We start from the raw sequence: 17,542 nt of genomic DNA on the forward strand, positions 1-17,542 counted from the left end.
CACCACTGAAAGATCGTGGCATATAGGTCACGTCCTCCTGCAGCGAATGTGTGCATCCCCTGCCTTTCCACGGCATCGCCGCTCGGCACGGGAAATGTAGACGAGGACACGTACGCAAATACACTGCCCTCCCGCTGCCTGAGACCTGGCTTATGCAGCAGCCGCTGCTTGAGCTTGACCTGCCTGTTGCCAGACAAGCCAAATGGCTGGAGAGGGGAGTGTTTGTTTTTCTTTTTTCATTCTTTTTGGGCAGACACGGCAATGCCAATTAAATTGCCGGTAGCAAGGTATGTGCTATATGGATGCACCAGACAGAAGGAGTGGGTCCGCTTCACGTTCTTATTTGTATGCTGTGCAGTAATTTGGTATTAAAAAACTTTGCCAGGTTGCTGATGACCCCTCAGAGCCACTAAGAAAGGTCCTTATTAGCAGTTTGTGCTGTCCCAGTTAGACAGTCCAGACTTATGTTTGTATGCTAATGGATCTCTGCTGAGGAAGAGCCTTACGCCTGCAGAGCAATTTGTTAAAGAGAGCTTCGGGATGGCCTCTTCGTTCCACTACTTGTCATCAAAGCAACCAATCTTCTGACTGGGGGCCCCATGAATCAAAAATAAAATGGTCCCTCTACACCAGTGTAAGAATTGCTGCAGCTCTGCTCCTCTCAGCAGGCCCGAAGCTTAGCACGGCACTAGGAGATTCAGGGAGCAAACCTGCAGCTAAGGAGGCAATTTTATAAGGTAGTTATACCAGGTGTTCGTAAGATGCTGGGGGGAGAAGAGAGTACCAAAGCTGGAGAATCCTTTGGAATAGACATCTTGAGCCAGTTTCCTTTCTCCCTTAGGGCAGGAATAAAAGCTGACTCAGTCACAATGAAGATGCTCTCACCTTCATGGAGGTGAAAACCAGCAGCTCTGTGCTGTGCTGCGAGGCCCACAGCGGTCCAACAGCTACTGTCAATCTTTTCCTCAAGGCACTGCAGGTGTGGGGCCTTGCTGGTCTTCCTGGGATGCCAGCAGCCAAGTGCTCATGAAACTGTGTTGGGAGAGCCTGTTATTAGTGTTCGGGCAGGTGACTCACTGCTTAGCAGCAGCTCTTCTGGAAAACTCCCCTGATATCTCACTGAATTTCTGCCCTGCTCAACGTGTGGCAAAAGGATGAGCCAACTCTCTCGAGCTTTCTTTGGCTGCTGCTGGGCTCCTTCTAGCTGCCCACCCCTGGGACGATACTGCTGCTTCCTGGCCACCTCTTAGACACCCACACCCCAGCTTTTCAGCCAGCTCTCTTCTTCCTGCTCAAACAGGCGGTGTATATAAGAATGCAATGAACCACGGCCTCCACCCTTCAGACAGCTTGCACCCATTTAAAAGGGTGCAGATAACGCCCCGAAAAGGTGACGGGGCTGAACTACAGACATTTCATAGACCCCACACACATAAGCCACTGTACCGTGAAGCAGAGGATTATCTGCCTGGGAACGCAGTAGTAGGAGAGAGGACTTGTGTCTGCAAGAGAGTAAGGGCTGGTAGGACGAGGCTCTGATATGTCATTGCCGGAGAACATGAAATTCTTGTCTTGCAGACGCTGAGTCATAGGAAAGACAGAGCAGTCGTGGCAGGGTGTTGACAGCTGAATACAAGGTTAAGCCTCCTATTTCCATGCTGACAGCACCGATGACAAATAGAAAATGAATTGTTGCAGGTCACCTGATGAGCTTTCCCGGTATTAAAAAAAATGAGAACTTACTGAGTCGTCCTCTGCTGAGTATGGAGATGAGTCAAGAGATGAGCATGCCCTCCAGTTTCTTCAGCCTGTGGAGAGGCATTTCGTGCTGGCATTGGTAGCTGCTGGTGGGTGTCGGGGTAGGGTGACTGTCTTACAGTAAATTTTTTTCCTTAATCATTCTTTCTCCATCCCAGGATGTTTTTTGGGGGGAGTGGAGGGGAGGCTAGGGAGAGTGCCTGAGGCACGGAAAGTGTCTTCTTTGAGCTGCAGCGACCACACCACCTGACACAGTTCCCAGGTCTCCGCCACGATATCGGCTGCCTAACCTGGAAAATTTTCATGAGGATCCCACTGGTGGAAGAGTGGTAGAGACAGCTTCAGGTTTGCACCTGGCAGCAGGCACAAAACATCCCATAGGCCCAGACCGTCCCTTCTCAAGAGCAGTCGCTACCCCCCAGCAATTCGTTCGCTTGAGGAATGGGCTGTTCCAGCCCTGATGCGGGAAACAGCTTCCTCAGAAAGACCTAAATTTCTGAAGAAGCAACTTGTGTTAATTACTGAAACGCAGCTGAAGGTTGGATGCAGTGACCAATGCTAGAGCCAAATGAGAATTTGTCCACCAAAGTTCTGTTGATTTGTTAAGATTATATATATTTATATGGGTATGTATTTCAGAAAAGAGTTGGTTTTGAGAAATTTATTGTTGCAGAAGGTTTTCAAAACACATTTTAAAAAGGTTGAAGCATGTCAATATTTTTCCAAACAAAACAAAACAAAATAAATCCCATTCTTGAATTGGGAAAAAAATTTTCATCTAAAAGAGTTCATTAATGTATATATATATATAAAAAAGCAAAAAAAGCAAACAAAAGCTCAAAACCAAAGTGAAATATTTCAAAACTGTCTCTAAAAAGTACTTCAATTACCTTTCCTTATTTTTAAAAAATTCTGGTAGTGCATTAGTTTATCACATTTTTTTGAGACTGTTTTCTGTCCTTGATCAGAAGGAAATGTCACGTTTTCTGCTCAGTCCCTTGTCTGTACCTCTGGTTAATCTTAAATGCAGTTTGAGTTATTCCAATATTCATAATAATTAAACAGTCTCCCCCTCCTTCTTCTCTTCACCTCTAAAGCTTTTCAAAATCTTCCTCTTAAGTTTCTATCTTTTGGAATGTCACAATTATGTCTTTTGTTCATCATGGGGTTTTAGTCAATATTTTTTTGCCATGTAAAAGTAGAGTATATTATAAAAACAGTGATAACAGTGAAAAAATGTAGGAGAGAAGGAAAGTTTCATTGAATTTTGGTAAAAAAAAAAGTGTATCTACTAGAAGGGCAGAAACTCACTGCCTTACTCCCCTACTTGTTGCCACCTCAGAAATTCCTGGTAGAAATGGGAACAGAAATCTGACCAGAAAACTTAAGGGAGCCAGCAGTTCACAGTGCCTTTTGCATACTTTAATCAAGAATAAACAAATTTTTGATCACAATGTGGTGACTTTAGCTCTGATGCTAAATAGGCTCCATTTTTTATGTCAGCAAACTCAGAGACACAAAGTCAATGTTCTTTTGTTAGAGAAATATATGAATACCATATTAGCGTAACAGATTAACTCAGCATATCAACCTTTATTACAAACCAATAATGCTGAATATTGATGAGAGCAGATGGACCTTTTGGGTCAGACCAAGGATCCATCCAACCCAGTATCCTGTCTCCAGTAGTTCTGTAAGCAGACACATAGGGAGGGTTTTTAAGACCAGGGCAAGCATATACTTCTGAATTTCTTTCGTAATGTTCTTCTCAAATAACATCCATAGTAATTGAATCACTAAAAATTCAAGAATGGATTCAGAAATACAACTTCTTATAAAATTGCCTGTCCAGAAAAGATGCCTGTCCAGAAAGATGCCATAATGTCCCTCTCACGTGGTATAAGGGACATTTTGAGTTGATGATCCCACATAATGATCTTCTCCAAGGGATAACGCATTGGGCTAAAATGAGGAGCCGCAGTTGGGCCAGAGTAGCATAAGGAAGCTTCTGCTGCCACTTCTCAGAGCCAGCCTGGAGCTGGAAAATGCTGCCACCACTCAACAGAAGAGGCATGCCCACACAGGCTGACACAGGGTCATGTGGAGAGAAGGTCCTAGAAATGAGGTCTGGGAGCCACAGCTGCCTAGGTTGGGACCATGTGCTTCACCAGGATACAAACGTTCAGTGGACATGAAAGGTCATGGAGCAGCAGGGTTGGATGTTGGCAGAGGGAATCTAGCTGCAACTCTCTCCACCGACCCTATAGGTGACTATACAGGTAGAAAGGCATGAGTGCAGCTCTCCTGGAATTAGGAACCCATCTTCAGCAGGTCCTTCAGCCTTGAAGTCTTGGTGACTGCCATTGCTGACCACACACCAGATGCAACATCGGGAGACTGACAGTACTGAAATGCTGGCACATCTGTGACATTGTCCAGTCAGTCTCAATCTGGATGTTGTGGCAGGGGTAAGGTGACCAGGGGCAAAAAGTCTCATGATGTCTCCTGAACTGAGGCCAACCTGTTGCCACTCACAAAACAGAACCTGAAATCTAAAAATAACTTTCAGATTTTCCTCCCTGAACAGTGCTCACATTTTAAACCCTGTTCCTTCAAGTAAAGAATAAAGCAACAATCAGCTAAAGAGGAAAGGCAAAGGAGTCCAAATTGGTAAAGGGACCAAATTGGTCATTAATAATTGTTCAATACACTTGGCACCTGAGTAGCTGCATCCAACTTCTGGGCAGATTGTGTGCACATGTCTGTGTGTCCAGGCACAAGCCCCTGTCTCCTGTATGTGAGCATGTGCCTGTATGTGAAAAGTAGGATCCATCACATGTCATCTTTTCCAGATTTTCTTCTCCTCTTTCATCACTAAACAGCAAATTCTGCTTAGTGCTAGAGGCAAAGTGGAGGTGGAAAAACATCTTCATTATAAACATCCAAGGATTCAAATTCTTTTATCTGACAAAAAACCAGAATTGTCCTCATATCACAGGCTGAGGTCTCATTCTCTCAAGTGCAATCAAATGAACTGTTGTTGCTGTGGAGCTTTTCTAAAAACATCTCTTTGCATTCTGCTCATTCCAGCCTTTAACGCCTGCCATTCTCATTATTATTCTCTTGTTTTTCCAAGTGTCGAAATCTCACTCGGACATTTATAGTTTTTATCTGCACTTGAATACACAATCGAACACCACAGGCAGCACCAGCCAGAGGCTGAGTCACATCCTAGCCTACATCATATTTTCAGCTTCCAGCAGAAAACCTTGATACCAAAATGATCTGATGGCTCAAACCCAGATGTTATGAAAGTTAGTCAAGCAGAAGAAGCAGGCTCGCACTAGTCTCCATTCACACCCTCTTCTCACCAGTCACACCCTCTGCTCTTCAGCCTTTCCTGGGCTTCCAGGAATAAATGTTGTTTCCAGTACACCTCCTCCTACCAACAGAGCATCAGGCCCCTTTGCACAGGCCACTCGTTTCCACCTACCTCATTGCTGTTTAGGAACTTGGTGGTATTTTGCCTGGTCTGAAAGATCCTATCCTGTTGCAGGGCAGGGCGAGTGATACTCACCCAAAGAGAAATACAACTTGAATGTCTGGTTGCAGAAAGGTTTGTTTAAGCTGCACATGTATTTGAAATGCAAGAAAAGAGACCACCCCAAAACATAGGGTGGTTACCAACCTGCCCTCTTTCACTGCCTGCACACAGACAGCTGCTTCTGCCTTCACCGTGATGATCCTGCTCTTGCATTGCATTGCCTTGCAGTGCAGTCACCATAAGGAAAGGGGTGAGGCAGGTTTTAGGGGCTTTAGCAATTTAGCAATTTATGGGAATTAGCAAATGCCTGCTAAGATGCACTCACATTGCGCACTGCTATGCTCTGGCCACTGAAGACACAAATATATTTACCAGAATGAAGATTCACAGTAGAAAGAAATCCCCAAGAGGTAAGTTTTCATGCCAGACTCTGTTTTATCACTCTGAGGTACAGCAGAGCACTTAGGACATCTGGCAGAGCCTTGAGCAAAGCAGCAGCTGCATGTACTAGTTTATCCCTGCTCCAGGAGCCAAGGAAACTCTGGTGACATCCCTGTATCACCTTTTTGTCATCGCTCCCCAAAGCACTCATGGTGTCTCAGCATTACCCTGGGGGAAAATCTACTGTAACATAGTCCTTAGCAACACGTTAAGCCATCCAAGTGGATCTCAGGACTCACCAGAGAGCAGGTTATGGTCAAGATCTTATGGTTTTTGTCTTCTAAATGCCTGGGACAGGGTTGATCCCTCCCTAAAGAAAAAGCATAAATTCCAAGTTAGTTATCTAGTCTCCACCTGTCGGCACTGAAGTGTGGATAGGAATGTCCTGAAGATGATCCCACAGTTGGTTTTGGACACTACATTCAGAAGGCCAGACTAGACTAGACTGGGTGCCTTCCCTTGAAGACAAAAAGAAACTTAAGCCTCAGGAGAGATTAAGTTCAGGACTGACTCTAGGAGGTTTGTGTGTCTTGGTCTACTTAGGACTGTCTGCATTTCAGGTGATACCTACTCCCCATTGTTTCCACAGTAAGTTCCGGACAGGAAATGGTCACATGAGAGTCATTTCCATCTCCTGGGCCAACTTCCCAGCAGAAATGGTGAAAACCTGCAAAAGAGCTCTTCAGTACCTGAAAGGCAAGTCACAGCAGGCTGAGATTTCTATTATACTACAGACATAATGGAATTTGCAAATGCCCAACAGATAGAAGGACTATGTGCCATTGGTTTGGATCAATATTTCTGCCTGCAGATCTGTCTAATGGGACTGGAATAGTCCTGCTCCAGACGCCACAGACCTCTCCTCAGGGCTGAAAACACTCCTGTCACATCCCAATCTGTTCTGCTGTGCCTGGTGTCTGCCAGCCCCATGCCTTTCCCTGCTGACTGGCACCTCTCTTCTGTCTTCCAGGACCCAGAGGCAAAACTCCACTTCACCCTTCTCCCACCCACATCTTTAGCAAAGGCTCTGGAGTCCTTTTCCTCAGTGAAAGTAAGTGGTGCAGGCCAGAAGGGGGAAGATCTCATCACCCAGAAATTTGAGGCCAGCAGAACCACAGGTTGGACAAATCAAAAGGAATGGCCAATTTCTTACCTGGAAGAAAGATAGGAGAAAAGATGGGAGCAGAAGCAGTTTCTGCATGAGTTATGCCTCATCCATTCATTGCCTGCCACTTGAAGAAGTAAGATTTGGGGCCGTAGCTGCACAGAGCCTGTGCATCCCTGCTCCCTGATGGCCATTTCTCCCCCAGGAAGTGAAAATAAACTCTTCTGTCACCTGATCCAAAGGGGCAGGATTTTGTCTTCCCACTGGATGGGGCCATTCCTGCTCTCTAGTCCCAAGGAGATGAGGTGGGAATAATAATTGTGACCAATTTGTTTCTTGTTTCCAGAGACAGCCTACCAGAAGGCATTTTGTGAGTATGATATGTGAGTCACTCTGGGATGCAGCAGGGTATTTTTCATCCTTGCAGCTATGGAGGTACAGTATTTATCTTCCCCTAGCCCATAAAACATGCAGCTCAGGCATGATGAATATGTTTTGCAGAAGCTCAAGTGGAAACGCTAGGAGAGTTCCTTGAAAGTGTTTCTAAACAAGCAGACATTCATTTTGTTAGTTAAACCAAGTTAGAAAACCTTTTCAGGTCTCCTTCCACTTCCCCCTGCTTCCCTGGCTTGACAGAAAATAGAACAGTCTTTCAAATTCCAGAGGCTCTAGGAGACAGGACTGATTGAGGGCTGGTCTTTGCTCTAGCCCCTGCTTTCAGTCTTGGACTGCCTTCATCACAGCCTGTGCCTGTAGTTGGCAAGTCAATAGCCATATCTGGGCATCCAGGGGACATAGACCAAGGGACAACCAAGAGGCGGTGGTGGCTGAGAGAGATGAACCCTTTGCAGAAAAAGTATGTCATCTTCTGGCTGCGTAGTGGCAGAGCTTGCCTCGTGCTGACGCAATTAATTATCCCCCACTTGTAATTCATCCAATGTTTTGCACTTGTCACCTGCTATGTTTATCAAGCTTGTTGGTCCCACCACTGCCCAAAGACTGTATTAAATTGGTTCATCAATCATCTGGCTGCCAGCCACAATCTTGCCAAGGAAGGGAAGAAGCAAATGGATGGAAGTACCATAAAAATCCACAGATATAATTCTGATTAGGTAGAGCGCTTACTTCTATACCCACTTTTAAGCCCATCAGTAGGGCTGTTTGGATTCCTTACTTTCTTAAATTAAAGCACTTAGCTTAGAGATGCTTTAGTGAATCAAGGCCTTTGTTAATAGAGCATTTGGATCTTCGTTCTTGCACAAGTCCTTTCTGCATTACCCTCCAGAGTCAACTGTGTTAGGCCAATTAATCCCAGTTAAGGATTCAGCCCAGGAATTTCTGTAGCTGAGGTTTGCTTTTCAGGGGACAGGAAAAACAAAAACATACACTGTCTTGTTTGCTTAGTGAGGCCAGAGCTGAATTTGCAATGAGACGTTCATGCAAATGCACCTCCAGAGTGGAGATGAATGACTGGACAAACGCTGCCTTTTACCATTTGTCACATCATCCCCAGGGGCTTAGCAAGGGCCCTAGTTGTGCACTTTATGCAGTCTCCACCTTAAATTGAGCATCTCCACCTTTTAACTGAGCAGACACCCATGGATGGATTCAGGGACTTGTCATCTTAGACGAGGTTTCTGAATAGATCAGAGTGACATGCAGGGATGTCCGTCAGAGGTGCTGTAAGCATCCAAGATGAGGCTGTTTATTGAAAGTGGAGACAGCATTAGTCTTTTTTTCTGGGGCAATTTTGACCAAAGTGGCATTGTGAGAACATTCATGCATTTGATGCAAAAACATGTTTCCAAAGGGGAGGTTGAATTTGTTTTGGTGCATGAAGTCCCAATATTTTGGCTAGCAGCAACAACCTAGAAGGGTTTGCAGCAGATATGTCTCTCTGTACTTCTATCTTTTTTGGATGTTGGAGACTTGAATGAGTGCATCATCCTGTCCTTCTGTGGTGTTTGACTCTGGACTTAGGTGGAAAAGCCTTCTAAGTTTTAACTTTCAGGTAACAATACCTGAGGTACAAACTCTATGAAGACAAATGAACAGCCTGACCACTGCCTGCCTGTAGATGTCTTCATTTCTTTTTAGGTTTAATGACCATTGTTTTCAGCTTCTCTACCATGTTCCTTACAGATCTGCTCCTTACAAGAAAAGGAAGCGGTAGTAGGTTTTGCTCAGTTCTCTGACCTACGCGGGACATTTCTTGTCCTCATTTCCCATATGGAGTTTGCTAGAGCACAGGCATCCACAGTGTGGAAGCCCCCAAAACTCAGTGTCACCTCTCTGTGCCAGGCATCAGAAGGGCTGGCGCAGAAGCTGTTGGATGGATATCAAAAGCAAGGGACTTTCTCAAAGTGCACAGAGAGACCGAAGATCTGATCCCTGTTTTCTTAAAAAACTCAGGCTAACTGTTCACTCTGAGACACCCTGAGAAGCCAATTTCCCTCCACTGAAGCCAACTGCTAAAAGTATGTGGCCAGGTGATATTGTCCATCAAAACAACTTCTAGGCAAAGGCATGTGCCTCGTCATCAGAAACTGAGAGAAAGGTACAAAGCAACTCGTATCTACTTCCATTATGGCTTTAATATGTCTTCTTGAGTAGTTGCCAAACACTAGTCCGTTATAACTGGCCAGAGTCACATTTTGTGTTCCAGCTATTTTTCCAGATCTGTCTAGCTTAAATATGCAGAAAACACCATAGTTTGTATATGCTGTCATCTGAGAGTAATGGGATTGTTTTACTAATGAGGAAATAACAACAAAGAATTTTCTTGATTATGAGTGAACCCTTTCAGACTGGGGTTACCCCAATGGAGGGTGGTTTCTGTGTGGGTGATTCCTCCATCTCAGTGGAAGCTGTTTGGGATGGATGAAAGGAAGAATATCAAATTGTCTTTCCTGTGTGCTATCACTAATGGTCTCTGCCTCCTGAATTAGTTCTACTGCGAATTTGATTTTTCTTGGTCGCAAAGTATGCATTAGGTCAAAAGAAAAAAATCTTGGGTTCAGTAAAATCTGTTGGAAACGAGAACTTCTGTGAAAAGGCTGGCCAAATTCAAACTGTATCATAATGATAGGAACAGCAAAATTCAGCAGCTCTATGGCAACACATGGATAATACATGAAATAACTTTCACTGGGCTGAACGTTTTAATGAGAAGCTAGATTTTCACCATAGCTACAATCTTTTCACAAAGGTCAGGACCATCCTCAAAGATCTCATCAAGAAAAAAGCTTTTTGTGAGTAGATTTGTTGCTAGGCTGACGTTCCTCTGAGAAAGAAGCCACTAGGGCTCAACAAATCAGCCTTCTGAATCTCTTTGGTTTGCTCAACACATCATTTTGGGTCAATCCAACCTGTTTTGTTAAATCCAATCAAGATGTACTGTCAATTTTTCATAATATTTGACATTTTGGCTAATGGTTTGTTTTCCCTTTGAATTTAGGTCAATTTTGAAGGGAAAAATGCTGTTTTGAGCATATACAAAGTTTCATTTAAGAGAGATCAGCTCAAAATGTTGCAGAATTTTCCATAATATAACCGGATATTTCAGAAATGACAAACTGAAATAATACAATATTTTGAATCTTTCCCTCCATTTTGGGAGTTGGAACTGTTTGCCTCTCTTTATCCAAAGGCATAAATAGCTTCAGTCCTATGAATTTACCCTTTGTCTGATAAATGCAACCTAGTTTCAGTGAATAGGAGCCTCTCTGTTCAAGCCTTTTATTAACCGTGATGGATAGTAGATACTTGGAGAAAATCTTTGAGGAGGGCTGAAAGACTAACTCTTTCTAAAGCTGGCTCTGCTTTCCTTTCCAATACTTTTAAGACCACCCCCTAACAAATGTGCCATAGGCCCAAAGGCCCTGGCTTTTTTCCAGAAAGTGCTCTGCTTTTTTTGGTGTGTTTGATTGTTTGGAGGTCTCACACAAGAAGCTCATGAAATCACTAGTCACCCCTGATAAAAAGCCCGGCTGGATATCCTTCGCAAAGTAGGTAGGATGTCTTCCCCATCTAAACTAGGGGACATGACACTGGGTGTAAACCTGAGAGTTTTTTGTATGTTGCTGTTTGGAAATGATCCTTTTCCTCTCTCCTGCAGCCTGGTCCCACTCTCATAACCTGTGTTGTTTGACATTGTTTCTGCCTGAAACATTTATAAGGTGTTATGCTTGAAAAATTAGGTTAATGAATGAGAAGAGACAGTTTTCCTAGTAAAGTCATTGACAGAAAGGCCAGAAGCCTTTTTGTCAGCTTGGAAGCTTGTCATTTGGCTGCTGTAGGTTGCTCTGAGCAGCAAGAGAGTAAAAAAAAAGACAAAAACCAAGCGGAAGCTGTCTAGAAGCTTAGACGACAGAAAAGCAGAGAAGTGTCCCAGCAAACTGAGCATTTGCAGAGAAATATAATTAAAGCATTAAGAATTCCCTGCTCACAGTAATTAGGGAAGAAAGACTGTCTCGGGTCTTATGGGGCTCATATGCTTCTAAAAGCCTATTTTGTAGGTGACATCTGGTACAGCTTCCCGGGTGACCCTGCTCATATTACACCACTATAAAAATGACATCTTTCTTATTTCACGTTGCAAAACTCAGACCCACTGAAAAGGCATTAGGTGGTCTTGTCAACAGGTAGGTCAGTCCTGTCTAGTACTAGCCTTCCTTTGCCTGTTTTGAGCAGGAACTTTGTCTTGGGTCTTGGGCTTGAAGGCACCTGGAAGGGGACGTTAGAAGAACCATTATTTGAATGCTTCTCCAATCCCAGATTCTGCAGCTTTCTGCAGTCACCATTCAGTTAATGTCAGTGTTGCTGTGGGGTCATCACAGGAGACAGTCCTGATTCGGATGCAATTCTGCCTTCTACGTTTATTATTGGCAGCTATACTGGAAGAGGAAGTCGATGAGGCCTTCTACAGACAGCTGGAAGTAGCCTCACGATCACAGGCTCTGGTTCTCATGGGGGAGAACCCCTTCAACCACCCTGACGTCTGCTGGGAAGAGAGCACAGCTAGACACAAACAGTCAAAGAGGTTCCTGCAAAGGACTGAGGATAACTACTTGACATAGGTGGTGGAGACGCCAACAAGGAGAGGTGTGCTGCTAGACCTTGTACTAACAAACAAAGAAGTTCTAGTTGGAGATGTGAAGTTTGGGGGCAGCCTTGGCTGCAGTGACGATAAGATGGTGGAGTTCAGGATCCTACGAGGAGGAAGCAGGGCAATAAGTAGGATTGCAACGCTGGACTTCAGGAGAGCTAACTTTGGCCTCTTCAGGGACCTACTTAGGGGAATCTCATGGGGTAGGGCCCTGGAAGAAAGAGGGGTCCAGGAGAGCTGGTTAATATTCAAGCGTCACTTCCTCCAGGCTCAGGATCAGTGCATCCCTCTGAGGAAGAAGTCCAGCAAAGCGGGCAGGAGATGTGCATGGATGAGCAAGGAACTCCTGGCAAAACTCCAACAGAAGAAGGAAGTGTACAGAATGTGGAAAAGGGGACAGGCCACTTGGGAGGAATACAGGGACATTGTCAGAGCGTGCAGGGATGCGACAAGAAAGCTAAGGCCCATTTGGAATGAAATCTGGCAAGGGATGTCAAGGACAACAAGAAGGCCTTCTTCAAATACATCAATAGCAAAAAGAAGACTAGGAAAATGTGGGCCCACTGCTGAATGGGGCGGGTGCCCTGGTGACAAAGGATACAGAGAAGGCAGAGTTGCTGAATGCCTTCTTAGTTCAGTCTTCACTGCTAAGGCCAGTCCTCAGGAATTCCAGACCCTGGGGACAAGAGGGAAAGTCTGGAGAAAGGAAGACTCTCCTTTGGTCGAGGAGGATCGAGTTAGAGATCATTTGTCCAAACCTGACATCCACAAGTCCATGGGCCCCAATGGGATGCACCCACAAGTGCTGAGGGAGCTGGCGGATGTTATCACTAGGCCACTCTCCATCCTCTTGGAAAGGTCCTGGAGATCAGGAGAGGTGCCTGAGGACTGGAAGAAAGCCAGTGTCACTCCAGCCTTCCAAAAGGGCAAGGAGGACCAAGGAATCTACAGGCCTGTCAGCCTCGCCTCCATCCCTGGAACGGTGATGGAACAGCTCCTCCTGGAGGTCATCACTAAGTATGTGGAGGACCAGAAGGTGATCAGGAGTAGTCAGCATGGATTCACCAAAGGGAAATCATGCTTGAGCAATGTGATAGCCTTTTGTGATGGAATGAGTGGCTGGGTAGATGAGGGGAGTGCAGTGGATGTTGTCTCCCTGGACTTGAGCAAGGCTTTGGACACTGTCTCCCATCACATCCTCCTAGGTAAACTCAGGAAGTGTGGGTTGGATGAGTGGAGAGTGAGGTGGATGGAGAACTGGCTGGATGGCAGAGCTCCGAGGGTTGTGGTCAGTGACGCAGAGTCAAGTTGGAGACCTGTAGCTAGTGGTGTCCCCCAGGGGTCAGTCCTGGGTCCAGTCTTGTTCAATGTACTTTTCAGTGACCTGGAGGAAGGCACAGAGTGCACCCTCAGCAAGTTTGCTGATGACACTAAACTGGGGGGAGTGGCTGACACACCAGAGGGCTGTGCTGCCATTCAGAGGGACCTGGGCAGGCTGGAGAGGTGGGCGGAAAGGAACCTCCTGGAGTTCAATAAAGGCAAATGCAGGGTCCTGCCCCTGGGGAGGAATAACCCTATGCACACCAGTACAGGTTGGGGGTTGACCTGCTGGAAAGCAGCTCTGCAGAGAAGGACCTGGGCGTGCTGGTGGACAACAAGTGAAGCATGAGGCAGCAATGTGCCCTTGGGGCCAAGAAGACCAATGGGACCCTGGGGTGCGTGAGGCAGAGTGTTGCCAGCAGGTGGAGGGAGGTGATCCTGCCCCTCTTCCCAGCCCTGGGGAGGCCTCCCCTGGAGTACTGTGTCCAGTTCTGGGCTCCCCAGTCCAAGAGAGACATGGCCCTACTGGAGTGAGTCCAGCAGAGGGCTATGAAGATGATGAGGGGACTGGAGCATCTCTCCTATGAGGAAAGGCTGCGAGAGCTGGGCCTGTTCAGCCTGGAGAAGAGAAGACTGAGAGGAGGTGTGATCCATGTGTACAAGTATGTGAAGGGAGGTGTCAAGAGGATGGGGCCAGACTCTTCTCACTGGTGCCCAGGGTGAGGGACAACAAACAGGACAGGCACAAACAATCACGGGAAGTTCCATCTGAACATGAGGACAAACTTCTTTCCTGTGAGGGTGACAGAGTCCTGGAACAGGTTGCCCAGAGAGGTGGTGGAGTCTCCTTCGCTGGAGATATTCAAAACCTGCCTGGACGCGATGCTGGGAAATATGCTCTAGAGGCCCCTGCTTGAGCAGGGGGGTTGGACTAGATGATCTCTAGAGGTGCCTTCCAACCTCAACCATTCTGTGATTCTGCGATACTAACAAGCTGTAACTTTGTAGGGTACATTGTGCCCAAACCTAATGCCTGGCATGTGACTTGGGGAAGTCTAGCTGATCAGGCTTGAATTTGAGGCATCTGCTTGGGTACTCAAAGCTACATGGAAGATGTGATGCAATTCCCAGAGCTTTGGATCAGTCTTGCAAGCTACTGAGTACCAGAGTAAGAGACATCAAATCCAGTTGACACATCCAGCCAAATGCACCACCTCCCAGGGAGAAGACCATGGCTCCAGCACCAATGGCCCCACTTCAGAGTAGCACTTAAGCATGTGCATCATCACTCTGGCAATCAAGGGGAGTGTCCTGTTCAAACACGTAGGTGTTCAACTGAATAAAGGCTTAAACAGTGTCTCCTAGCTCTGGCTTCCTAAGTTTTTGTATCCTGTACTGAAGTTCAGACCTAAGGTGGATGCAATTGGTGTTGTCTAGCCTCTCTGTGGTGGTTATCCTGGGCCAGTTGTTCCATCTAGTCAATATGTTCAGGAACAGCGCACTGGAAGGAAAAGTTCCATCCCTCTTGCCCTTGTCCAGGTAAGAACAGATCCAACATTTCAGGTGACTTGGAGGGGTATTGGGTCCCAGTGACATTTTTAAAAGGCTTTTCCTTTGTTATCTTTTCCAGTCAGGCTGGAATATGGATTCCTTCTCACACAGAAGCAGGGTCGCAGCTATGTCTGAAGGGGACATGGCAGAGTTAGCAGAAGACTCACTTGTCTTATGAACCATCTTTCCACATTCTCAGGGAAGGCTGAACCATCTCAGGAATCATCATGAGGCGTAGTATTAAATCCTAGGATATCTTTAAGTTTAAAGGCAATTTAAAGCCACTTGAGATGCTTGCCATTGGTTCTGTCATCATCCTAATGATGCATGCAACCAAATTCAGCCAAAAAAGTTTTTGACCAAGATTTCCAACCAGTTTGCTGTCATATCCCAGGAGCATGTTTCAGCCAAGAAATGAGTGTCTTTTATCTTTTATCTTATTATCTTATGTCTTTTATCTTATTTCCAGATGAAACAAATAAATGTATTGCATTGTTGTTGTTGTATGTCTTGCAGACAAACAAAGCAGTAGCCAAGGGGGACTTCCACCATGCAAGCTCCAGCTCCCGGCGAGCGCTCTTCCTGGCTGTGCTGTCCATCACAATCGGAACTGGCATCTACGTTGGGGTGGCCGTGGCTCTTATTGCCTATCTATCCAAAAACAACCATTTATGAGCCTCAGGAAAGGGGAGAATCAGCCACCTGGTGCCCACACTACAGAAATCCCCAGCAGATCAGACTGCATGGTTTTCCAAAACAATCAAGAGACAAACAAACACCTTCGGGGGGCAGGTACTGGATAAGATGGTCTCGTGCATTATTGTAGGGTGGGAAGGTAGGCTGGGGTGAGGATGGTTCCACTGTTTCTGATGAACAAGTCTTGCTTCTCTTCATGAACACCCCTACAAGAGTGAAAGAAAAAAGAAAGAAAAAAGAAAAAAAAAGAAAGAGAAAGAAAGAAAGAAAATTTTGAGGGTGTGGGGGATAGGGTGTTTGGCTTTGCCTTCTTTGCAATACGGTGTTTACAAGAAGCTGGCATCCTAGCTGTTCTCTGAATATTTTGTCAGTGACCTGAACTTTACAGCCAGCACGAGCTTGTGCTTAGTTTGCTTGTTAAGCACGGCACCAAGATCTGGAAAAGCATGGACAGTGGCTGGTTCTCTGAAAGACCAATATAACAACAGGAGGAAGCATATATTTTCTTTTTTTTTTTTTTTGAATGCAGGACTCATTTGCCTAAGGGTGAAGCAGAGACCTCAGCGTAGAATGGTATTGCCTATTCTTCTTGTGTTGGTAGGTTTCCGTGGAAGGAGAAAAGGAAATGAAAAATATTTTTCTTTCCTTTCCTTGTTTTTGGATTACGATGTGACCCACAGGCTCACCAAATGCAGAGCAGCTGGGGTTACTGCATGACTTGGCTCTGCAGACTTGAGTGTGAGGTCAAAGTAGCATGGGATCTGCTGTGCAATGAATTCTTCCATCCAGTCACACCGTGATAATGGCACATCCTGTGGCACGTTGCTCATTTGGGTTGCTCCACCTTACTATGGAGACCTGTGCAACAGTAAATACAGGAAACCCAGGAGAAAAAAATGCAAACTGAAATATTAATCAACTTAAAATTTAAAATCATAGAAAAGCATGGGAATTAACCAGGGGAAGGAATGCTTCCTACATTTTGAAGTACTGCTCAGACACAGGGCAGTGAATGAGACCACTCAAATTGCAAACTCACAGCTCATCCATGGACCAGGGACTCTTAGCATAGCCGTGGAGGGATAACGTGACATTATCTTGCTGTGCTGCCCCATAACAGTATATGGTAAGGGACTTGAACGTTGTTCTTGTTTCATTGACTGCGATGACACATTTATTTTCTTCTTTACTCCCTCCCCACAGTCACCCCTTCTATTTTGTTGTCTTACAGATCTACCATTTCATCCCACCAAGGGTTTATCAGAAGATATATATGTATGTGCATATAGAGAGAGAGAGGAAAAAAAAACTGATCAAAACAATAAGGATTTTATTATTCACTACCTTGTATTTTATCAATATCATTTCTTTACCTAAAATCATCATCAAGGAACTTTTGTTCCAACTCTATTTTGTGTCTGTTTTGCTCTGGGATAAATTTTTCCTTCTGTTTTGGGGTTGGCATTGTTTTAATTTTAGTTTTGAATTTTTTTTTGGGGGGGGGGAGAAGGACTAACACATCCAAAACTATTTTTCTGCTAGTTATACAGTTTATTAAAACACATGGTATACAGATGCTGATGCTCTGTGTGACACTTTATTTGGATGGATGTGAGGCATTAGACTGAAACTTGCCCTAGTATACTGATTCACCTAACTGGAGAAGCAGCATGGACCGTTCCGTATTGTATCTGGGCCAAAAGCATATTGCAGTCACTGGCAGATCTTCTTTTGTATTAATTTATTGGGCTTCAGACTAAGCCTTGAGACCAACAGTTTATTCTCTGTTCATGTTCATCAGTTCTCAGCCACTGCTAAAGCTTAGGACCCAGTAAATGCAGGGGGTTTTTTTAGCCAGGTTGCCCCATGAAAGTAAGGTGGTTATTCACTCTTTTTTCTAGCAACTGCCATGAAGGCCCTTTCCTTTGAAGCAAGGCAGCAGGCGAGTATGTTCCCACCTAGTATTTGCCACAATATTCAGTATCTGGGTTTCGGTGGGTGGCGGAGGAGGGCACGATTT

At 45.2% G+C, this 17,542-nt stretch overlaps 1 protein-coding gene across 5 annotated transcripts in view; it reads left to right on the forward strand.

Moving 5' to 3' along the window:
• The window catches only part of SYNDIG1 (synapse differentiation inducing 1), a 97,912-nt gene that overhangs the window by 64,671 nt on the left and 15,699 nt on the right, over nt 1-17,542 (forward strand). Inside the window, exons 4-6 of one of the 5 annotated variants that reach the window (XR_011140619.1) lie at nt 15,343-15,618; nt 16,052-16,119; nt 16,754-17,098. Coding sequence is in view for 1 of the 5 variants with exons in the window: in XM_068940835.1 (XP_068796936.1) it covers nt 15,343-15,501 (159 nt within the window). In the remaining 4 variants the exon portion in view is untranslated. Of the gene's footprint in view, nt 1-15,342; nt 17,099-17,542 lie in introns of those variants that run through there. The other 4 variants (XR_011140617.1, XR_011140616.1, XR_011140618.1 and 1 more) reach the window with 4 other exon arrangements.

Source organism: Struthio camelus, chromosome 3 (genome assembly GCF_040807025.1).
Source record: "Struthio camelus isolate bStrCam1 chromosome 3, bStrCam1.hap1, whole genome shotgun sequence".
Classification (NCBI taxonomy): domain Eukaryota; kingdom Metazoa; phylum Chordata; class Aves; order Struthioniformes; family Struthionidae; genus Struthio; species Struthio camelus.